At 38.6% G+C, this 25,801-nt stretch overlaps 1 protein-coding gene across 1 annotated transcript in view; it reads right to left on the bottom strand.

Annotated features, from left to right (window-relative positions):
* EVC2 (EvC ciliary complex subunit 2) overlaps window positions 1-25,801 on the bottom strand; it is a 1,983,677-nt gene that overhangs the window by 308,015 nt on the left and 1,649,861 nt on the right. Inside the window, exon 19 of the mRNA XM_044056208.1 lies at window positions 22,199-22,286. Coding sequence (XP_043912143.1) covers window positions 22,199-22,286 — 88 coding nt within the window. The remainder of the gene's footprint in view (window positions 1-22,198; window positions 22,287-25,801) is intronic.

Genomic DNA, 25,801 nt, shown 5'->3' with positions numbered 1-25,801 from the left:
AGAAGTGAGCCATGGAAGGACCAGAATGAGGGGGACTGAGTTACTGAGCCATTCTTACTAACTTAGCTACTGGTGCTGTTCAGTTTAAGTTTGGATTATTCTGTGAATGTTGTTACTATATTATATATATATATATATATATATATATATATATATATACACACACACACACACACACACACACACACACACCATATTTCTTTCTACATAAGACCTAATCAGAGAGTAAGGCCTAGCATGGTTTTTCCAGGTTGTTCATGACATAAGCCCTACCCCAAAAATAAGCCCCAGTTCCAATTCTTACTGTAACCAAATCATCACTCACACTTGATGGTTGAGATCCTTGGCCCATAAACCCACGCAGGTGTACTTTTATCTGTCAAAGTACAGACTACACACGGGAAGCGCACGCTCATGATAACGAGCAGCTGTGGTAGTGTCTTCTCTTCATAACCGGCGCCATTTTGTGTTGCCACTCCGGTCACATAAGCCTTCATTTAACCCCCCCCCCCCTACAGACAAGATGAGTGCAAAAAGGAAGAGCTATTCTGTCGAGTACAAGAAAGGAATCGGGGAGGACTCCCATGGATGGAACCTGACGGCTTTCTGTAAAGAGAAGAAATTAGATCTCCGAATGGTCCAAAAATGGCAAGCAGCGTACGTTAACCTCAGTCAACAGGCTGATGAGGAAATGTTAAGAAGTGTAAGTGTGGATCAGGTTGGCAACCATTATTTCCTGAGTTTGAAGACATCATCTGTGAGTGGATTGCTAACAGGAGAGCAAAGGCTGATATTCAAGCATTAGCCCTTGCAATAGCACCACAGTTAGAAATATCCCCAGAAGAATTCAAAGCATCACAACATTGGCTGGATGGCTTCCTTCAGTGATATGAACTGTCTCTAAGAAGATCAACAACACTGTTCAAGCTGGAAGATACTGAAGTTATTAAACATGCATTTGCGTTCAAGTCCTTTGTTGATGGCATTGACTTTTCTAAATACCACCTCTCCAACATGATTGCTATGGATGAAACTGCAGTGTTTATGGGCCAAGGATCTCAAACAACAATTGATTAGAGGGGTGGCTTGTCAATCTACATTCCCGCCACTGGTTACAAGAGTGTACGTGTTACCTGTATTTTGGCAATTCATCCAGATGGAAAGAAAACCCCACCTCTAATCATTAGTTGTTGTTTGTCTTTTCGGCTTTTCCCGGTTAGGGGTCGACACAGCGGAACTCCGGTCCACTAATGACTGGCATTAGATTTTTATGGTGCCGAGTTGCCAGCCCGATGCCCAACCTTCAACTAAGGCACGCCCATTGACGCATGTCTTTCGAACACCACTCGACCGCAGGGAGGACATGCAGACTCCACACAGAAGGCACTCCAGCCAAGAATCGAACTGGAGAACCTCTTGCTGTGAGGCAACAATGCTACCATTGTACCACCGCTGTAAGGGCAAGAAAGATAAGACTGAACGTGTTTCAGGCATTTACATTCTTGAAACCGAAAAAGCCTGGTGCACACAAGCAGTTATAAGGAAGTGGGTTGACGTAATGCTGCCACTTGTTTTGCGAGGTGGCGAAAGAGGTCTGCTAGTCTGGGATTCAGCCAGCATTCACCGTGTTAAAGAAATGAAGGAATTCCTATCACAGAGAATAGATCAAATAATGATTCCCGTAGGAATGACTGCCTATCTCCAGACTCTTGATATTGCAATAAACAGGCCATTCAAGGACCATTTGCGCATGGAACTTAATGACTACACTGAAAAAAGAATGGAGAGAAATCAGCATGGAAACTTTGTGAAGCATAGCCTGCAAGAGGTTGTGACTTGGGTGAAAAAGTCATGGGATAAAATCACTGCCAGCTATGTTTCCAATGCACTGCGAGCAGGCTACTTGGACACGCAGTGCTCATTTAAGGAGAGCTCAATTGATAGGCATGACAGACTAGAGGAAATTGAGATGGTGCTAGAGGAAATGGAGTCGCAAGAAAATTCAGGCCGAAATTCGGGGGTTGGACACTTACAACAATGTCCCAGAAGAAGATGACATGACTGTATTTGAATAACTGTGAAAGCCAAGGGGCAGATATTCTGGAGTTATGTTTGTTGCACTGTTTATGTAGAATTCTCACACAACTGTCAACCCGTTATTAGAACTGTTGTCCAATAACAGAAAAGTATGAAATAAATGTCAATTTGTGTACATGAATAAATGTCGATTTTTGTACATGAAGAAATATCGATTTGTGTTCATTAATTGTCAATTTTTGTACATGAATAACCGAATAAAGGTAGATTGCTTTACGGTGCGGGTAAATAAGGCATCCCCTGATAATAAGCCCTAATGTGCATTTCGCTGGGAGAAAGAATATAAGACTCAGTCTTATTTTCAGGGCAATATGGTGTGTGATATATATAATATACTATACTCAGTAAATTCTAAAACTATACTGGGAAAAATGTTCTTATCAAATTATGTTCCAGCTTGCCCCAGCCACTCCTTTTAGCCTCCCATTTCATGTTCACCACCAATACTTCTGCATGTCCTCTAACCAACAGCATTACATGTCCAACTGCTGCGCTATAAATGGCTTCACTCCAAAAGTGAACTTCAACAATGAGAATACCAGGTATATGTCTCAAATATCCAGATTTTCAGAGATTGTTCAGATTTTTGCCTCATATTTTGGCCTGTTCCTCATAAAATTTGTGGTTTTCTGGCAAATTAATATTTACTTGACATTTGTTTACCAGGAAAGTCTGACTGGGTATGACCCCACTTTCAGCGGAGGCCCAGGGAGAAAAGCTCCACAGTACAATTTAAAGAGAATTAGAAATCAACATTTGTTACAAAGACTAAGACGATCACGAGTACAATTTGTGGATACAATAAAAGAAGAAAATAAGCAAATATAAAGTAAGCAATAAAGATGAACATACATTACATATAAGATAAAAAAGAGTTCCTAATATGTATGTTTACATAATAATTCATAAAAAATATATTACAGAATAAGTATTAAGTCGTAAAAACTATATACATTTTTTGGCAAGAGAATTGGGTAGTAAATTTCAATCAAAATTTCTGGGACATATAAAAATTAGTGTAAGAATAGAGAGAAGGAACATTAGACGGTTAAGGAATTATAGAAAGGTTAGGATAGAAAGTAGGTAATGCAGGAAGGGAAGTAGGATAGATCAAGAAAAAGTCTATTAAGACTGGGGAGAAGGGAATAGAAAAGAATACTAAGCGTGGAGCATTGGGCAGATCAAGTTATTGGTTAGATGTTCTTTTAGCCTAGACTTGAAGGAATAGTAGTGGGGTATAAGCCTTACTGATTCTGGAATGCTATTCCATGATTTGGTAACACAGTGAGAGTACAGACTACCACCGTTAGATCTTTGAGGTTTGCAAATTGATAGTAGATACCTGTGACAGGAGCGTAGGTCACGAGATGGAATATAGTGTTGATGTAGTTTGTGAAAATGAGATGTACAATATTTTGTGTGTTAGCCTTAGTTGATTAAAGGTGAGAAGGTGGGGTAGTTCTGGCCAATTTAGGGACTTGAGAGCCGAGCAATGGTGAGAGTAGTGCACTTGGCCTGTGGCAAATTTAGCTATTTTATTATAACTTTGGCTAAGTTTTGCTTTGAGGGAAGAGTGAAGATTGGTTAGAATAGGTGAAGTGTATAGAAGGCAGCGTAAAAGGTGGTGGCAAGGTTACTCTTGCAGACCTGGACATGAATTTCTTAGCCCTATGCATCATGCCCAGTCTTTGATTATTATTATTTTGTTAATGTTGTTGCTAATATGCAGGTCAAACACAAGCTTGTTGTTGACAGTTATACTTAACAGTTGTATGTGTGAAACCACATCAATTGAAGTATTGTTCAGAGAAATAATAGCAAAACTAGAAGTATCTGGAGAAAATTGTTTTGGTAAATATAGTAGAAGTTTCGTTTTTTTTGGGGGGGTTAAGCAGTAGAGTGTTGGTGAGCCAAGACTCAATGGAACTGAATGCTTCATTATTTAACTCTGTAGATGAGAAAAATTCCTGGTGGAGCAGATTAATGTAGAGTTATCAGCATATTGAATTAGGTTGGCTTCTTTGGTGGCAGTATTAAGATGGTTAATAAAAATGTTGAAGTGGAGTGGACCCTAGTATTGAGCCTTGGGGTATCCCAGTGCTGACAGGTAAGTAAGGAGAGAAGTTAGAGCTCCATCTGACAGATTGATACCTGTTAGAGAGATAGCTACTGAACCATTTTAAGGATGTTTCAGTTAAGCCCAGAAGAGAGAGTTGGGATAAGAGTTTGGGGTGGGAGACCATATCAAATGCTTTGGATAGATCTAAGAATAGAGGCGAGAAAAAGTTTCCCCGAGTCATAAGCTTTGTTGACAGTGTCAGTAAAGGATAGTAGAGCAGTGACAGTGCCATGTGCTGGTCTGAGTCCATGTTGGGTGGGGAGAGAAGATTATTGTCAAGTAGGTAAAGAAATTGTTTTTGGATACATTTTTCTAAAATTTTTGAAAGTGATAAAAGAATAGTAATTGGCCTAAAGTTTGAAATTATTGTGGCGGTGCCACTTTTGTGGAGGGGAAGGATGAAGGATTTTAACCACAGGGAGGGGACATATGCTTCCTGATAGATATATTAATAATTATGGAGACTAAATAGGCAACTGAGTCAAGCAGTCATTTTTAGGAATTCATTAGGAAGATTGTCTACAGAGGGGGAACATGGCTTGAGATTGCACAAAAGGGATTTGATGAAGGAAGTGGGAACTGGTTGAAGGGAAAATGTGGAGTGTCAGGTAATAGGAGGCTGAGAGAAAGTAGAAGGTGCAGGAGGGAATTTGATACTGATGGAAGCTGTGCTATCAATGAAGTAAGAATTAAACTGAGACGCTATGTTGGGGAGGTACTATCACAGGAGGAAGAACTGACTTTCTGGGTGCAGGATTTTTTTGATAGTGTGACATAAGGTATTTGGACTGGATTTGTGCTGATCTTGTGGCTTTGCATACAACTATTTTTTTTATCTAAATTAACCTGTTTCTTTACAAGGTTACACAGTCCTTTGAAATGTTGTAAATTATTATGAATCTTATGTTTTTGGTAAGCTGTCCAAGCCTTCTCTCTTTTTTGCATGAGTGATCTGGTATAGACAGAAAGCCAAGGCATATAGTTGGTTTTGACTCTTTTCCTTCTGGTGGGAGCTAAACTGTCTAAGGTGTTTAGGAATGTAGTATTAAATTGTTCAACTGCATCATATAGTGGTAAGTATTTAAGGAAGGACCAATTAATGGAGTTTAATATATTTGCAAAGGCCTGCTGGTCAAAGTTGGATAGGTTTCATACCATCTTGTAGGTATGCTGTCTGCATGAATGAGATATAGGTCTAGTTGTGCAGGTGGGGTGGTAATCACTAATATAGCTGGAAGTGTTTTGGATATAGAGAAATTGCTAGGATAGAAGACCAAAATCCAATCAATAATTCAGCCATTTTGGTTTCTGGAACTAGTAAAGGTTGGCTGAGTAATTAGATGAGAAAATCCAAATAGGTTTATGCTATCTGTGGGGAAATGTAAGTTAAGTTTCTGCCAGTCAGTGCTGACATCGCCTAACATTACTGTTTCCAGAGAGATATTTTTGACACCCATGATAGGATACTTTCAAGAGGTGATAAGTTATTGCCAGTGGGTATTTATAAAGCTATAATGCAGAAACTTTTATTGTTGTTTAATTTAAGGTAGGTGATCAATAGTTCAGCTTTAGTAAAGGAGGGTATGGATTGGATGTGATGGTATAAGGAGATAGAATCAGGATAGATTACTGCAACACTGCCTGCTTTTTTCTTAAGTTGATCATTTCTGAACATATTAAAGCCTGTAGGAAGTACTTCAGTATCCTTTATGTATGGTTTAAGCCAGGTTTCAGTGATTACTAGTATGTCAGGAGATCATGTAGTCATCCAAGCATGCAACTCAGAGATTTTATTGCACTATCTTCATCCCTGGGCAAATCAACAACAGCAGCAAAACCAACCACCTTTTAATGCTAAATATTACTATTAGAAGTATCAAAAATAAAATACCTGAACTCTAGGCCACAATAGCACACTACTCCTCAGACATAGTTGCTTTAACAGAAACCTGGCTAAATAAAAATATAGCTAACTCAGAAGTTTTCCCTACCAGCTACAATATCATTAGATAAGACAGACCACTTCGTAAAAGGGGGTAGAACTGCCTTACTGTACAAGTCCAACTTAACGGTACGTCAATTACCAAACTCCTACCCCTCCCCCAATAACTGGGACATACTTATCTCACAACTTCTTCACCCTAAAAAGGTCATCACCACAACTGTGATCTATATTCCACCTGGTAATACACCTGCTAGCCTTGAATACTTCTTATCCAGGTGTTCTACATACTCACAAGAAACCCTTATTCTGGGGGATTTCAACCTAGAATGGTTCACCTGCATATCAGAACCACCAAGTAATCTAATAAATCTCCATGGCTACCAGCAGCTAGTCCAAATTCCAACTAGATGTGATAAAAAATCTAAAAGGGACTCCATCCTTGACTGGGTCCTAACTAACAATCCCACATTGTACCCACACGCAGGCAGTCTCCCAGACACCTTAAGTGACCACAACATAATAAACTTTATACGTACAACGTATAGAACAAGCATATGCAAAACCACTAACTATATATCCACTAGAAACAAAAAAAAAATAATTTCCTGAGGTCCTCAACACTTTACTCTGTAACTGTGACTGGACCGCCCCTAAAAACCATTCCACTTGACCAGGCTGTAGCATATTTCAACAAAACATTTCTACAACACCTAGACACAGTTGCTCCATTGCGCAAAATCAAGCTTAGAACCTCTACAAACCCCTGGCTCAGTAAAGAAACCAAACAAATCTTCAAGTCCAGAGACACTGCCTGGCTTTACTATAAAAAAAAAACAAAGAAACACAAAGCCTAACTAAATACCAAGAACTGCGCAACCGTGCAAAAAAATGTATTCGGCTGGACAAAAAATCCTACTACACAACATAACAAACTAAATACCAACATAACCCCCAAAAATATGGAAAAATGTAAACCAGCTACTAAAACCCACCCAAAAGGCTACCCCCAAACCAACCACCTCTGACACTAAAGTTCCCATCGAAACACAATTCAACTCCCACTTTGTAAACTCAATTCTATCCTTAGTATCACAGGACAGTTCCCTCCTCACTATCACCCCCAACACAAATAACACTAATACAAGCTTTAGCCTCAAAGCAGTTTCCACCACTTCAATCAATAGCATGGTCTCCAATCTCATCAACAGCAGCTAACCTACTCCCCAGCTATTTCTTGAAACTCCCAGCAGATATCACTATCCCAATCTCTACTCTCATAAACAGATCAATTGTTGAAAAATATGTGCCCAAACTCTGGAACATATCCTATGTTACACTCATACATAAAGGCAGGACCTCCAATGAACTTAATAACTACAGACCCATTGCTTTACTCTCCCCACTGGCCAAAATCCTGGAAAAATGCATCCATACCCAGACGCTAAAATATCTCCTAGACAGCAATATCCTGTCACCTACTCAACATGGTTTCAGACCTGCCCATAGTAGCACTACAGCCCTCCTCTGCTTCACAGACACAGTAAACAATCTAAAAAATGAAGGCCTGCAGTTATCAACTGTTTTCTTGGATATGTCCAAAGCATTTGACACAGTCTCACACCAAATCCTGCTAAACAAACTAAACCAATATCTCCTATCAAATACCACTCTTACCTGGTTCCAAAGCTACTTAACTGACAGGTATCAAGCTGTGAAATGGGAAAATTCTCTCTCTCCTTAGCTGCCCATAACTATAGGAGTCCCACAGGGTTCTATCTTAGGACCACTACTATTCACAATCTTCACAAATGACCTCCCTACCTCCACACAACATGCATCTATCATTCAGTATGCAGATGACACTACCTTAATCTGTGCTGCACAAAACATTTCCACCCTCCTGCAAACAACTCAAGTAGCATTCTGTCGATGAAAACTTCCTTACCAAAACCCAACTTATCCTCAATCCAAAGAAAACTCAGCTTATGACTATAACCAGTTCTAACAAAAACATTGATAACAGTCAGTTTCACTATGTACTCCACAAATGCTACTCCAATTGTTCCAGTGGCACAAGCTAAGCTATTGAGAATAACCATAGATTTCCACCTAAAATTTGATAGCCATCTCAACTTAACTATTAAAAAAGTACATGCCAAACTGGGATTAGTCTACCATATCAAACCATTTCTTACCAACAACACAAGATCAGCCATTGCTCACTCCCAACTTCTATCCACCCTACTCTATGCATCTCCCATTCTGACTAATCTCAACAAAACTGAACTAAGCAAAATGGAAGCCTGTTATAACAGAATTGCCTGCTTTGCTGCAAATTGCTCATATAGAACTCATCACTGTACTGCTTTGAAACAGCTCCACTGGCTTGAACTGCCCAACCTCCTAACCTACAATCAGCTATGCCACTGTCATTTGATCTATTACCTCCCCAATAAGTGTCCTGCCCTCAAAAACCTAGTACGACATCACTCAGCCAAAAGGCCTCTTAGATCATCAAACAAACTACTACTAGAAGTCATCAACAGCTACAATAGCTTTGAAGATGCACTATGTAGTAGTTCAGTGGCTAAAAAATGAACTCTATCCCCACTAGCATTCAAAACACATCATCCAAAGCCTCCTTTAAAGACCTCATCAGGCAACATCTCAAGCAAAGTTGGCAGTGCCATGACTGCTCCCCAGGCTAGTGAAAGCGGATAAGGTACACATACTAAACCTAGAGTACTTGATAATAGTTTTCAATCTCACTCACAAACACTGGCTAATCTACAATGTATGGTACTGTACTGTACCTGTGTACTATGTATGTATTCTGCCTATGTTCCAAATTTCAGCTGTACACCACAAACCTATTAATTACCTTTATTTTTAAATAAATATTTTTTGTTTGTTCTCTCCACTGTAACTGTTGATGTGCTGCATATCACTGTAAAAACATGTCTTTTGTAATTTGTGTATATACTGATCATGTCTAAATAACTAAATGTACCTGTAATTTTTCTATGTGGAGCTTTTCTCCCTGGGCCTCTGCTAAAAAAGGGCCTTTTTGGCTCAGTCAGACACCCCTGGTTAACAAATGTAAAATAAATAAATTAACATGCCATGTGTGTTTACTGAGATAAATTTAAGCATATTTTGTGAACCTGGAATATGGGGTTGATGATGGAAACTGAGTGATGTTGGGACCAGGGTTAGTGTGGATGTCACCACAGAGATGCAGGAATTTCTAGACTGTATAGTACAGTTAAGATTTAATTTTGGTTAAATTGTCAGCAATTTTAATGCTAAACAGGTATAGCTGTGTCTGAAACAGTTTAGGTTTAAAGAACAACATACTGTCTGTGTGAAAGAGAACAGAAGTGATGGGTAGGGAGTTGTGATTTGTGTTATTGGTGTAATAGGTAGTGTGTAGGAGAGCTTAGCATAGGTCAGACAGGGACTAGATATAATGAAAGTGAAGACAGGGAGAAGAGCATTAGTGATAGGAGAGTAAAGGAGAACCATTTTAGATTAAGGATTATTAACAGAGGTAATCAGAAAAACTGCCTAAGTGAGTAACTGGAATAGAGTAGTAAAATTTGTACACGTGAAGGAAGGGGAGTAGTATGTAGATAGGATGCTAATGTGATATTAATAGATATATGTTGAGAGATGGAGTGTATGGATGAGGAGGGTGGAGCTAACAAAGGAAGGGGTGTGGTATGGATAGGTTTAAATTTAGAGGTAGTGAGGATGGATGAGATATGGGAGTAGGGTAGGGGAGCAAAGTGAGACTGGAGGGTGAATAGAGCAGCATGATACCCCACAGACCGAGAATCTTCAGCTAAGTACTCAGAAAAACACTATCAGTGAAGCAGCAGCAAATCTATTTAAAATGCTTGTTATGGGGCCAATTAAGATTCGGAGCACAGTAATAGGTTATATAAGGGTACATTAAAGAATAGAAGCTTAAGGTCGTTCTGTACCCCTTCTTAGCTAAGCACTGTGGAAATGAGTCACTAATGACATATATCTGAGTTTCAGACTTCATATGCATCTGAAAAATGCATGCCAATGTAAAACCAGTTATTCTAGCAACTTTCTAAGATTATAAGACCAATATTTAATATATGTTCCTGATTTTGGGCTTTTGCTCCCCATTATTTTTGGCTTTGTCTAGTTTTCTTGCACTGAGAGTTTGAGAGGTATGACAACAGATACAAATTACTGCATTGGCTTATTCCTGTTCATAGGTTCATTGAATGTACTAGGCTAACTGCCCGTGTGGACCATTTTAAGCCTAGCAAAATTTCTTGTTTCGTGCTTGGAATTACCTATTTTGTTCATTGTTTAGATTTACCTTATCCAGTCATAGACTATATTTATATTATCATTAGTGGTAGTTACTTGGATCATACCACAGATATTTAGAAAGACCCCATTTGTGGGTTAAATCATTTTAGGAGCTGTTTCTATTAGTAGTATGGTATTAGTAGTATGAGAGTACCCTACAGTAAAGTTCCTATTACCCATCCATAGATCCAAGTTGTACCTGAATTTGGACAGGAATGAGCTTTGTTTTACATGGATGGAAGGTCTGTTCCAGTGCAATAGTATCCTATGTAAAATATACCTGCTGTCCCTAACCACACTAGTGATGTTACAGAAGAGGTCTAGATCCTTGGATCAAGTGCTTATGATGCCATTTGACTTTCTGATGTGTAGTAGGTCCTTCAGTATTGGGTCAGAGGATGCCTTGTATGCCAGACACAGGTCACTTATTAGCAATATGTAAGTGATCGAGTATAGCAACTGGGATTTGAGGAGTTTCAGTGTAGGGCAAATTATTTAAGCCTAACATCCATTTTGTAAGGTATCTCTGAGGGCATTCCACTGCATGTGTCTGGACAGATAAAAGTCACAGGGAAGTTATACTCAATGACTGGTCTTATAAGAGCTGAGTAAATTGAGATGATGACATTCTTAGACCTAGAAGCAATCCCCTTCTTAATAAGCTGTCCGATATAGAAGGATTTCCTCACCACAGTGGACACATGTTGGTAAAAGGTTAGAACAATGTTCACACAAGTTCCTAAATTCTGAACAACTGGATCAAATCAAAGAAGCATATTATCAGTGTGGCAGTTCCCCTGGGCAGACAACTTCCCAAAGGACATGACCATGCAGTTTTTGGCATTTAGACTTAAAACATGATTATGGCACAAGTTATTACTTTGGGCAAAGCCTTCCTGCAGGATGGCCAAGTCTTTTGGGGATTCAATAACTGCACTTAGCTTGTAGACATCTGCAAACTTGGTCAGCCAAAATCCCATAGTACTGGCTTTAACTTTTAAGGAGTGGTAGCCAGTCAGGAGAGGTCCCAGCACTAAGCCTTGAGGGACTCCATTGGAGATTAGTCTTTTAGTGGAGGCAGCTTCCCCTACTTTGATCCCCTGTGTTCTATCTGTGGGCCAGAAGACAATACAGCAGTTGACATGGGGGCTATTTATAGTTTATTATTTTTTTTATTTTTTTAGTATAACATAGTGGGGGGTTGTGTCAAAAGCTTTAGCTAGGTCTAAATAGGCAATGTGTACTGTTTACTTTTATCGACCTTTTCAAAAACTGTCCACCAGTTTGAGTAAGCATGACCTGCACTTGGCAAACCCAAAATGAAATGTTTCCAGAACTTGGAGGTTCCCTTTGTCCTTTTTGATTAATTCCACAATAATTCTTTTCATGGCTCTGCATATGAGGCTGATTAGACTTATAAAGCCTAACATTTCATTGGTCCACGGGCAGTCGTTACTTATGCAGGGGAATAAGTTTTGGTATTCTCATTCACATTGTACAAAATCCATAAGGAGGCTGAGGTTGAACAGTGTTGTTAGACATGTGGCTAAATCTTACTTAATGTATCCAGGAATGTTATCAGAAACCACTAATATAGTCTTTTTTTGTATATGAGGAAGCTTTCAAGACTTGGTCAAGTTGGTCTTGTGTGATAGTTGGGGGTAGGTTGGTTTTGGGTATTTCATGCTGGATAGACATGGAGGAGAGAAGGGTAAAGTTTGAGCTGAATTTACCAGCCAGTAGGTTAGTTATATCTTCAACTTCTGTGAAGCTAACACTGCTCAGTCAGCTCAGGGCATACCTGTGTTGTGTTCCTGAGATTACAAACGTAACTTAAAAAAAACCGCTTGTGATTTTCTTAAACTTGGGTGGCTATTTCTGCCTCATATTTGGCTTTGATGTATTTGATTAGGCACCCAAATTATTTGTTTAATTTAATGATAAGTACTACATTGTTCTGGGTATTACTCATCTTACTTTTGGCCAAAATCCTCTTCCTTTCTTCTATAGCTTGTTTATATTACAGTCGTGCCAGTGGGTTTGTTTTTGGGGTTTGCCTGTGCTTGTTTCTTTAGGGGACAGCCACGTCTATGCAGCTGTTTACATGCCAGTACAATTTGATGGTATACGCTTCCATCTATTTTGCAGAGTTTTCCAGGTCTGGTTGAGATTTGAAGCTTGCCAGTGAATGAGTCACTCAGCACTAGACAGTAAGTCTTAGAAAAGTTTCTAGAGGAGCTATGGAGGGAGGAGGCCTCTGGTTTCAATTTTACTTTGAAGGAGAACGCCTTATGTCCAGACATAACAAGGAATGATGATGATACGAAGGGATGGTGCACAGTGGCCCCATAAATAATAATTCCCCATTGTGAAGTTCTGGCATCTAACACATCATCTTACTTTATCTAAAATGTAAGACATTACAGACTTCCTCAAATCCAGCCTACCCTAAAAAAAACATATGTTCTATCCAGGAAGAAATGCAAAAAAAAAAAAAAAAAAATCACTCAAATATAACTTTGTTTTTCCTTTCACCAACTAACCCCCAAACAACATCCTCTTTCTCATGTTAAAACTTAACATACAATTTTCATGGTACTCTTTTATCTGAAGACAGTCACTTCAACCTTAGCACTACTATACTGTCTAGCAACATTCACAACGTCAGGGCTAAAAGCACATTAAGCAAATCCTGCCATTCTCACAAAGCTGTTAACAACAGTACACATAAATGGTTAAAATCTATTCAGCAAACTTGCACAGTTCCAGAAAAACAGAGCTGTCTATGGTCCTGTCTATGGCTTTCATATACAAACATAACAGATGCCAGAATTTGACCAGGCAAAGGATACTGAAAACTTGTCATCAAGTTATTACATCTTCAGAGATGCAGTAGCCCACAATGCGGCTGAAAACCTGTTATGCTATGAATAAATAATTAAATCAGTCCATCTTATATAACAATTCAACCCAATCATTCCCATGATGCCTTCTGCTTCCAAAGAATTATACTAAACTTTTAACCTAGACTAAAAAAGCAATACCTAATCCACACTTTCTTACTGCAACAAACACCCCTTCAAAATTAAACCATAAAACACATCCTATATACTGTTCTATCTTCTAATCAATCTCTTCAAATCTGGAGCCATTCCAGGTCCAGCAAACCAACCTTCCTGGGATTTATCAACATCAGCATGAATTTTGCATAATAAATTCATAAAGGCTGCTTGTTTTAATACTTGCAGTATAAACTTGACTGACCACTGAACAACCATGTACTACAGCCATATCTGAAACACTGATGGAAGACCATATGATTTCATCATTATTTATTCAATCTAGCTATTACCTTTAAAGTGAGACCAGGACCCACATTAGGTGGAGGTATGTTGTTAATCAAGCAAAACTCCTTCTTTGATGTTATAAAGATCAACACATCACAGACATCGAATGATGTATTACTACTGGAAAATCCACATACCTTACACCTTAGCTTCTGTCTATATATCTTCTCCCTCCTTTATTACAGTCCTTCAAAGTACCATTCAGGAAATGTTTCACAGCAACATCCCTAAACACATTATAATACTGTGTGATTTTAATATAAATGCCATGAGACCAGAATCTTAAAAAACTCAGTAAAATATTGCAACAATACAACCTTGAAGAACTGGTGCAAGCCCCTACTAGAATCAACCCTCTAATAAATAATTCCACACCTGACATAATAATTGCTAATATTAAGCATAGATTGGTGTCCTCTCTCTTCTATGCTATTTGCTTTATAGTTAGAACCACTGACAATGAAAATATGGGACTTAGAAATTCAAGGTTATAATTGGTATGGTAATCATGAAAAGGTAGCTTTATTTGCAAACAATATAATTTTATGCCTGATAAATGCAGAAAAGGACATTTCAGTGTTGTGGAATACTATGAGACAGTTTCAAGTCTTTTTGGGATATAAAATTAATGAAGATGAAACAAAGGCTATAACCATAAATTATGTACTTACTCATGACTTGGTTCAGCAAAACCAATATTTATGGGGACATGATAAAATGAAGTATTTACGAGTATGAGTTAAAAAGGATTTTGTTACACCAACTAAGGACACATGGGAAGAGACTAAACAAAAAATAATACAAAAACTGAGAAACGGAAGCTCTTGTTTACGGATATGGATTGTAGTCTTCAAGCAGTGAAAATGTTTTTAGCCCTTTTAATTTTCTACACAGGTCAGACATATTTTTATCAACCATAGGAGAAGTTGTGGATAATAATTAATAAAGATTTGAAGGAATTTACCTGGGAGGGGAAGAGGGCAAAGGTTAGGTGGGATATGCTGATCCTTTCAAAAGAACATGGTGGTTTAGGATTGCCTGATTTGAATGGATATTTTAGAGCTATACAGTTAAGGCTCATATACATAACACAAGCAGAAAGTTACAATTCAAAGTGGAAAGAGAAGATGATGAAGCGGGGGAAATTTGAGAAATAAGGAGAGAGCAGGATTTTGGTTGCAGATCCTTAAGGAGAATAACAACAACAATATAGAGAATGTTATATTCATAAAGTACCAGAAAGTATTCTAAGAACTAAGCCAACACGAGAGGAGATTTTGCCAATAGGTATGACTGCAAGTAGGGATACACAGAATAGGCAAGAGGGGTCTGGAATTTACGAATGAAAACTGGAAAAGGAATCAAGGTGTTGGGAGCAAACAACTACAGAGTGAAAAGTGAAAGAATGGGATGAAGCCAATACGACTTATAGACTGCAGGCTAGAGACTGTTTTCCCAATCCTGGACTGATATCGGAGTATAGGCAAAGAGAAAGGGGTAGTAGAATACAAGAATCCTAAGCGAAAGACTAACTCAGGTAGAGTTTTTAGATGAGTCTAATATAGAAGCTGCTGTTAAAAAAGGGATAATTAGTACGGCATATAAAATATTCCATGATAACTATAAAAATCAATGAGTAGAGGCTAGAAAAGCTTGGGAAGTGAGACTGGATAAGCAATTTACAAGGGAACAATGGGAGGACATATGTATGTCTCCGAAGTATGCAACAAAATTTAGAGGATTTGGGATTTTTTCTTGGAAGTGTTTAAACAGGTATTTTTATTCCCCAAGTAGACTCCAAAGAATTTTTCCTTGCATAGATGGCAAATGTTGGAGGTGTGAAAGGGAAGAAAAAGGTAACTGGGCACATATGTTCTGGAAATGTAATGAGGTGGCAGACATATTAATCTGCTACTTAATTAATCTCAGTAAATAAAACTAAAAACATCATTCCCTCCTCACTACACCCAAGTTTCCTTGGAAGAACTGCTGAAAGCATTGCTAAAGCCCTTATTTTCATTTATAATCTCTCCCTTTCTACAGGAATAGCACTTGCTGCCTTTAAGCATGTTATTATTATCCCTCTCACAAACGTAGCTTGTCCTAGTGAACTGAAAGCCTATAAGCCCATTTCCAACTTCCGCCCTAGCAAAAGTATTTGAAAATACCTGACTGAACAGGGTGGCTTAATGGTTAAGATGTTTGCCTTACAAACACAAGGTGCAGGGTTTGAGTCTCACAAGGGATAACTGGCTAGGCTTAAAGTGTCTTGCAAGGGCAGTTAGCTTAGTACTAACCTATGAACCTATGAAAAGCCTCTTTATAAACAAATTTTTAAATGCCTAAACAGCTATTGGCTTATATCAGAAAATCAGTATGGTTTCTAAAATGCCTTCAGTACCACAGTGCTAGTGTCAACAACTGACATCATCTATAGCAATACAAATGATGAGCTTATAACTGCTAGAGGTTTGGTTGATATGAGCAAAGCTTTGTAGACACTCAACCACATAACACAATTACTTGGTTCAAAAATTACCTTACAGATAAAACTTTCCAAGTGTATTATCATAATCATTTATCTGATAAAGGAGTCTTTAACACTGGTATTCTCCAAGGCTCAGTGCTCGGACCCATCTATTTTTCCATATTTATTAATTAACTCACCCATAACCATCTGACATTTTGATGTCATTCTATACGGTGATTATATATTTACTCATTGAAAGTCACAAAACCCACAATGTACACCAACAAAAAAAAGTGTTAGTGACTTGTTAAAGTAGGCTACTGATAGTAAGCTGTTTACTAACCCCAACACAAAAAATGTTAAGGTATTTGCCACACTACAGAAATTACTGCACTTATCACCTTTAATACTGAAAGATAATTATGGTAATCTGATTCCCAACATATCAGTATATAAATATTATGGGCTTACACTTGATCCTAACCTTAACTATAAACTACATAATGACATCATTACTATCAACATAATTAAGCAACTCAAGCTCTGCTATAAGGTTTCATACATTCTCTCTCCACCTGCCATAACAACAAGTTTTTAGAAACATTTGTTTTCCAAAGCTTGAATACTGCCTTCCTCTGATAACCCTACAATCTTCTTACAATGCTAAAAGAATACAGATTACAGAAAACAAGATTTGTAGGTCTGTTTTACTAGCTGACACAAGGACACATTACTGCTACATGGTAAAGGGCCTCAGTTGGCTGCCTGTTAATGGCCGAGTTACCTTATTTGTAGGCATCTACTGTTTAAAACCATAAAACTAGGTCACTGCCCACTGGTAAATAGAAAATTTAACTTTAAAGTACAAGCTAGACTTGGACCAGCCATCTGGAATAGGCTCCTTAATGAAATCCAATCACAACAAGTCTTAACAGAATGTAAATAGAAGTTACGGAAGCTCCTACAAAAAGCTAAAGGCAACTGCTTTAAAAACAATATTTAACTACCCTAATTCATTTAACATTTCACCGTCTAAATATCATTTCAGACAATACCTAGATTTACTGGTGCTTTTTTATTTATTTTATATTTGTTTAACAGGATAGTTGGACTGGATACATGTCCATTTTCAGAGGCGGCCCGGACAGAAAAGCTCCAAAAAGACATTCAACAAATTGTTAATTTTTTACAGTTTAAAACACAAAATAAAACACAAATAAAAAGATTTTTTACACAGATGTAAACAAACAAATTATTACATTTTTATTCATATGGAAAATTCTAGACAGTGTTTTTAAGAATGATAGAGTATTGAATGCTTAGCAGGCTAACCTGGTAGTAGATCCAAGGAGATCTTAGGATTTATAATTAAGAAACGATAAAGTGTAAGCAGAAGTCCTCCATGTGCACACGAGTGATGGTTAGAGTTAGTCTGGATTAGGACACGGATATAGCCATCGTTTATTTTAAAGTATTGAATCAGACTTTTCTTGAATTGAGGTAGAGAGAGTTCAGAAGTAAGATTAGCAGGAAGAGAATTCCAAGTTTTTCCAACAGAGTTAGCAAATAGAGATTTACCGGCTGTGTCGTTGGATTTGAGAGTTTGAACTAGTAGTCTTTCAGATGAACGAAGTGCGCTAAGATTACTGTAGGGGGTGATGAGGTTTTTAAGTACGGGTGTATTATTTGGTTGGTACAGGATCTTATGTGCAACTATTAGCTGGTTAACCTGAAGTAGGTTAGGCAGTTCAAACAATCCTAGTAGATTTAGGTTATGACACTGATGAGTTCTGTAGGCTACATCAGTAGCAAATCTAGCAATGTGATTGTAGCTGCTAGAAAAATTGTTAATGTCAGTTTTGCTGAGGTTTGTAAATAGAGAGGAAGCATAGAGGAGGGTGAAGAGTAGATGTGTATGAGCAATTACAGTTCTGGCTAATGACATTAGGAAGGGCTTGAGCCTATACACTGAGCCAAGTTTTTTATTAACTGTTTTAATAGTTTTTTTGATATGCAGATCAAACTTAAGGTTATTGCATTTATATTACGTGATCGAACAGTGAAATGTCCGAATACGTAATAATCGACCCCTAAATATCGAAACTCCATAATGTCGAACAGCAAAAAAACACCCAAATAAACCATTAAAATGTTCTAAGCAGGGGGTAGCAAGCCCTCCTGCACCCCCCATACCTCCTGCTACTTAAATATACCAACTCCGAGATCGCACTACAGTGCAGACAATGGAAAACGTCTATGCCCGCACTGTATAGAGATCTCCATTGAACCGGTCAATATTCTGATGGTTCGATATTTAGGGGTCGATTATTACGTGTTCAAACATTTCACTGTTCAATCATGTAATATAAAACCAGGCTATTATCTATTATAACTCTTAACAGTTTGGTTGAGGAATCTGGGGAAATAATGGTGCTGTTGTTGGATTTTAATGTAAAGGTTATAGGGGCAGACCTATGAGTGGGGGAGAAAAGCAGTAGTTTGGTTATGTTAGGATTTAACATGAGACGACGATTAAGGAACCAATTTTCAACTTTGTTAAAAATATTTAGGGGTAGAATCTGCAACTCTGTAGGTGAAGTGTCAGAGCATACTAAAATGGAGTCATCCGCATATTGAATGTGTGTTGCATTTGGGATGACTTTAAACAAATCAGTGATGAAAATAATAGGGGACCTAGTATGAAGCCTTGGGGTACTCCGATGGTGATCGGTAAAAGGGTGGATAGTTTGCTCTGCCATAGGACAATCTGTTACCTACCACTGAGATATGATTGAAACCATTGGATGGCCTCTTCCTCTAGGGAAATGGATTTCCAAGTGTTTATTATGAGTATTTGGTGGTTTACCATATCAAAGGCTTTTGAAAGATCAAGAAAGATAGCAGAGGAAAGTTTATTATTGTTTCAGTGTTGGTTAATGATGTTAGAGAAGGAGAGAAGGGCTGAGGTTGTACTATGGAATGGTCTAAAGCCATGTTGGGTGTTGGCTAGAAGATTATTATGGATAAGATAGTTCAGGAGTTGATTGTGGATGCATTTTTCCTTAATTTTAGCCAAGGTTGACAGAACAGCTATGGATCTATAGTTTGAAAGTTCAGTAGAGCTGCCCCTTTTATGGAGTGGGATGATATGGGATATTTTCCAGACGGAGGGAATGGACACTTCGGTTATAGTTCTATTGATCAGGATAGTAAAGGGGCATGCTATGGCATACCCCCATTCTGTTATGACTTGTTTCTTTTTTTTATGCTGTTTAACACAATTATTTTATGAGACTCAATAAGCGGTACTAACAAACACCTCAACTTATGTTTCCACTGCGTTCTCTGTCATTATCTCTTTATTCATTATTGTATATAATGCATTTGCAAAATAGATTTACACTGAAATCCTGTTGTATATTTTGTAAAAACTGTTATTGCTGTTATTGTAAATACTGTAAGACTTTCTGTTGTGGCCCAGATTGTGGATGAAAAGTGTCAACAGACCAAACACACTTACCCAGTTAATAAATTGAAAGATAAACACAAATAAAATAAACCCGTACTTAACACTACCCAGCTCTCGAGCTAAAGACTCATTTCTAGCTCATATAAAACTCAGTAATAATAAAGCCCTGTCTGTAGGCAGTGTTGATATACTTCCTGATACTAGCTCCCACACTTTGTAATACTTACTCTCTAGGGTAGGAAATAAAATGAAAACAGAAATTATTACTCTAGGAAAGATTAACATGTCCCCTGAAGTACTATCATGCCTGTTTCCACTTGTTTGATCTTGCACAAATGATTTCTACCTGTACACATACATAAATTCTCATGGCAAAAAGTCTCATCATCCTAACAGCATTAACTTCTGTTGTACCACATATATGTTGTCCCAAGTCCAAAATTATTTATATAACATCACTATTCATGCATCCACAACATATCACACCTAATCCTTCAATATTTAGATCCATTCTACCCCATGTGGACTAGTCTTCCTACATCAACATAATCTAAAAAATTATGTCTGTTTGTGTCTCAGATTCTACTTGATGTGTGAGATAAAACAATGATGAACAAAGTGGGACAGGGGCCGAAGTCTTGTATACAATGATATGGTCTGTACTGGCTAAGATAAAGCTGAGTTCTTTGGCAAAGCTGTCAGTTTACTGGTCAGTCTAGTTCTACATTCTAATCTGTGATCAGAAGCTTTTAGCAGTGACCAAAGTACCAGATTGTGCATAAAACAGGTACAAATGTGTTTTCTTCACAGGGTTGTTGGGCTTTCTCTCTGACACAGGTACAAATCTCAGGCAGCTATGTAACTTTTTTGGAATAAAACATTTTTTGCTACTTTTGATCCAGGCATGGCCCACTGGCAGCAGATCACTAGGCAGATCTAGGCAGAACATGAATATGTAGAAGGGAACATGTGTCTTAGCCTATGTATCCTTCAGAATCCCAAAGAATCATATGTTTTTGTCTAGCTTGAGTATGCTTCAAATTTCCAAAAAAACTAGCTGGAATCTGAGGATGAGATAACAGATGTCTGTCTGTTTTGCTTAATATGCTGCCACCATGACCTTCACTAGGAACAGTGGAAGTGAAATGAAGTGAAATCCATATGCATATAATTAGTGCACAACTGTGTACTGAATATGTTTCATAAAATGCAAATTAATTTATATCAAAAATAAATATCTTGTTATACTTGGCTTCATGACACAGAGGGGCTGAGCCCTTACTGGGACCAAGACAACCGGGGTTTGACTAGAGGCTAAGGCACTGGAGGAGCCGGGCAAAGCTGGACAGAAGTGAAGGGACGTGGCTTGCTTGCCTCAACAGGTGGGCTGAGGAGGACTGCAAGCATTCAGAATCATACAGAAAAGTGCAACTTCTCTGGCATGGACCTAGGAAACTACTTCCCATGCCTGACAGAGGGGGCTGAGGCTGCTTGCTGGCAACATCTTTTACAGAAGTGATGGATGACCAGCACGGACAGCCCATAGCATGTCTGCCTTCAGCTCCATAAACCTGGCATCTACAGGTACTGTAGTTAAGGCTGAGGCAGCAAATCCTCAAACTACCTTTTATGGCTGTCTAAATGACAGCCTCTCCAGGTCAGTCCTCAACCTGGTGATGAGAAATGAATGGGACAATTGGCTGGGAGGGGGCTGTTGGTCGATAGGCAGTGGGGAAAAAATAATATACATCTTGTTTTCTGCCTTCCCACCCCATAAACAAACCAAAATAAAGACGATAAGAGTGAGAACTCTATGGCATTTTATTATGCCAATGAATCTGAATCAGTATGTCCAATGCTCCTACTGGAAGATAAAAATTGCATAAGGATATAATGGATACTGATGAGAGAAACAGAGCTTTAAAATAATAAAAATAAATAAACAATAAAGCACAACCCCAATCAGACTAAATCATTTTTAAGATATATGACACATTCATTGGCCACACCCAGTGAGACAGAACCCAGCTTGCTGTATGTGATTTGTTGTTACACACCAAAAATACCATAGCTGACACAGTTTTACAACACCAAAACTGTTTCATGGAGGATGACAGTGCAGTCATATCACCACAGGCCATAGTGGTGCTGTGGCACAAAGTGTGAAGCAGCCATGCTTAATGACATCCACAATGCAACCATTTTGACATTTGCAGTACTCCTGTTGTGATATGTGCATGACCATATGACCGCATCTTATTTAATGAGTTGGGTTTGGCCACACTGACTGCAATGGCTGAATGGGCAACCACAAATGAGGCTTCCTGAAGTACAATGCAATGTTTCTTAAACAATTAACCACCTGAATTTATAAAGGAAAGCATGCATGCAGTGATACCTGACAATGAAGTAAAAAAATTCTCTCTTGTTCTAGATGTTCCTTTAAGTCTTCCACGATCCGATAATTCTGTTTTTCTTCCATAGCTCTATCAATAAAGGCAAACTGTAATAAATACATCTTCCGCATCTATATAAAGCAAACTTCCACAAAAGAACAAGTGAGAGTAAACATGAAAAGAGACCACAAATGCCAGCTGAAATATATATTTTTTCTAGTGACCATCAGTTCAAAGTGTAAATATCAGCCCAGTTTCATATTACTGTGGGCTTGCCCATTTTTAGTTCAGTAACTGCGACTGCAACTAGCCAGTTGTTACATTCCACTGCTCTGAAAATAAAGTTATGTCTACTTGCCAAAGATGTATATGTTTGAGTGTCTATGGGACAAAATGGGATATCCTTGTTGTGATAGCCCTTAGCTGACCCAAATTCCGGAGACTTCACCCACTCCTCCAAGGCTGGCAGTTGCTCTGTGCCTGACATCAAGATGCCTGGGTATAAGGGTTATCAGCCAGCACCTTGTTTTCAAGTCTTTCTTGCCCCCTCAAACTGGAGCCCCACACTCTGAGCCCCAGGCCAATGAACATCTACATGTATGGTAAATAGACACAACTGTACTATGTTCATCATGTTTCACTGATGTATTAATAACAATACATGAGAAATACCAAAGCAAGGAAGTGGTGGTTGGATATAGCCTATGCTGAAGCCAGAATGCCAAGCAGGACAGCACAGGAAAATCCAGCCCTGCTCTTATAGAAGACAGGCAAATTGTAGTGCTTGGTAAAGGTGTGGACAGAAGACCAGGTAGCAGCTTCCATGATTTTGTTGGTGTGTACCCTCCCCAAAAAAGGGTGTAGTAGCAGCAGTGGCCCTGGTGGAATGTGTTCTAATATGCTCAGGGGTTTGCTTACCATGGTGCTTGCAACAAAAGGTAATACAACTTGAAATCTATTTGGAAATGGTTTGCTTGCTTATAGGTTTTCCTATTTTGTTGCTAGCAAAGGCCAAAAAAATGTTGGATTGTTTTGCTAATGTTCTTGGTTTTGTCCTGGTAATATTTATTTATTTATTTTACATTTGTTTACCAGGAAAGTCTGACTGAGTTTTAGCCCATTTTCAGTGGAGGCACGGGAAGAAAAGCTCCAAAACAATTCTTAACAAGTAACTTACATAATATGTTAATGTTTACAAAGAGAAGTTCCAAGAGAAATTTCACCAAGTAATTTACATTATAACATTATGGTTTACATAGAGTTTAGAAAACAAATTTCAGAACATAGTGTGATGTGCACACCACATTCATATTTCAGAACATAAAGTGCTACCCAGATCACAATGAACATTAGAGAAAAGGTATATACATACAATAAATCATAGTGTTATACATATTACATTTTCTACTAATGGCACTACATATCCTACTAATGAATACTGGGATATAGGTCTAAAAGAGGTAGAGAGGCAGAGTAGAATGAAGAGACTGATGTTAAACAGGAGGAAAGATAAAGTGAGGTGGGAGATGAGGAAGTTACTTTACACAAGATGAAAGTTTTGGGTTTGTGACATAGTGGGAGTAGGGCAGGAAGGGATAGGGTGAGGAGATAGGATGAGAGGTAAGTAATTAACAGACGTTAAAGTTTATTATATTAATTATATGTTAAAAATTTATAAGAAGAGGATATTGTAGTTAAAGTGTAATATATCCGAGCTGTCTATGAAAATCTACTGAAGGAAGAATAAGCTCTCCCCTTTGAGTATTAGGAAATAAGGTAGGAAGGTGCACAGACTGATTCAAAGATACTTCAGTGAAAATGATCCATGCTGTCGAAGTCAAGTTGCTTGGGTTGGGTGTATGACGGTTTCTCTGATCTGGGTTAACAAGTTCACCTTCTGAGGTAGCAGCCAAGGTCCCTTCTTGCTCAGGCTAGGAAGCAGAGGAAACCAAAGCTGTGTTGGCCAAAAGAGTGATATTAAGGTCCTTCCTCCCTGATCTTCAGTAATATCCTGGGGATGAGAAGTATGGGAGGGAAGACATATAGAAACAGAGCTGTTCTTTAAAAGGAGAAGGCATCTATCCTCCAGGCTGTGTTGCCTGTGATCATTGTGCAAAATTATTCTAGCTATCTGTTTAGGTTTTGTGGTAAAAAGTCCATTTCTGGCACACCCCAATTCTACCTTATCTGTAGAAAAATGTCCCTGCTTAGAGTTCATTGTGAATCTCTCTCTCTCTCTCTCTCTGACTTGCGGAGCTGGTCTGCTAGAATGCTGTTCTCACCTGGCAGACACTGGATCATCAGATATACTCCATGCACTGAGCTGTATCCCACAGCTGCATGGCTAAGCAGCAGAGAGGGTGATAGTATATTTCGTCTCTGTTTGCTTGTGTACCGCATCGCTGTGGTGTTGTCTATCATCACTAAGAAACCCCCTGGCTTTTAGAGTTTCTTACATGTCAACATGCCTTTTAGGACTGCTAACATTTCTACTTTGTTTATATAGAAAAATCAGACAAATGACAGCATCTCCCACCTGCTCTGAAGTGCAGATATCTCCTGTGGGCTTTTGCAATGGGAATATGGAGGTAAGCATACTTTTGATCTAAAGTAACCATGAATACCTGAGAAGATATCATGAACAGAAGCTTTTGAAAGGATAGGATTTTGAACTTCAGAACCAACATAAGCTTGATTAGTCTTATATCCAAGACAGGCCTCCAGTTTCCCTCTTGAGTACTCTCCTATGCCCATTTCTTTTACAGGAACTGGCGCTATGGAGCTCTGAGCTAGAAATAGATATACCTAAGCAAAGGAATCCTACAGGATGGAATGGAGGGAATAACCATTGCTTTCGGGAGAAAGGCAAACTGCTGTTTGTAGCCAGATTTTATTATGTTTAAGACCCATTTATCCTGAGTAATGTTTGTCTATTTTTTTAAGAACAAGGACAGTCTCCCTGCCAGGTTTGATGAAGCTGAGAAGGGGAGATGGGAAAAAACAAAGGAGGGAAGGGTTGGGTTGGGACTTGGGGGGGGGGGGGTACATGGAGGTGCCCTGGCTGATTCATGGCTGCTCCCCAATAGGACCATGGGGTCGGGACCCACTATGACTGTTTCCTTATTCAGATCACCATCTTTTTGCTTTTTTTTTTTGTTATCCTTACGGTTCTTCTACCTCTTTGGGTTGAGAGAAAGGCAAGGAACAGTGCTTGGTAGAGCAATTCTTGCTGAAACTAATTGTCTAAACCAACAAAAAGTATTTTGACAGTCTACACAGATTAAACCTTTACCTCCAATTTTTTGAAAATGCCTTCAGCCTTTGTCCCAAACAAAACTTTTTGTCCAGAGATGCATTCAGGTGTTCTGGGAGAGGCTGTTTTCTTAACCAAGCATGCCTACAAATGACTGGCTCAAGGGCAACCACCCTGCTTGATGATTCTAAAGCAACAAAGCCACAATGCATAGGATGCTTAGAAACTTGGGAACAAGACTTGCAAAGATCAAGCAATTCTTTTGAGAGAACTCTATCCTTCATCCCGTCAAGTTTCTCTTTCATTTGGTCTAGAAAGGTCTCATGACACCTGACCATATGGAACTGACAAC

This window comes from Protopterus annectens, chromosome 14.part0 (genome assembly GCF_019279795.1).
Source record: "Protopterus annectens isolate FY-2018-M chromosome 14.part0, PAN1.0, whole genome shotgun sequence".
In the NCBI taxonomy this organism is placed as follows: Eukaryota; Metazoa; Chordata; order Ceratodontiformes; family Protopteridae; genus Protopterus; species Protopterus annectens.
This window is presented reverse-complemented; position numbering and strand designations above follow the sequence as displayed.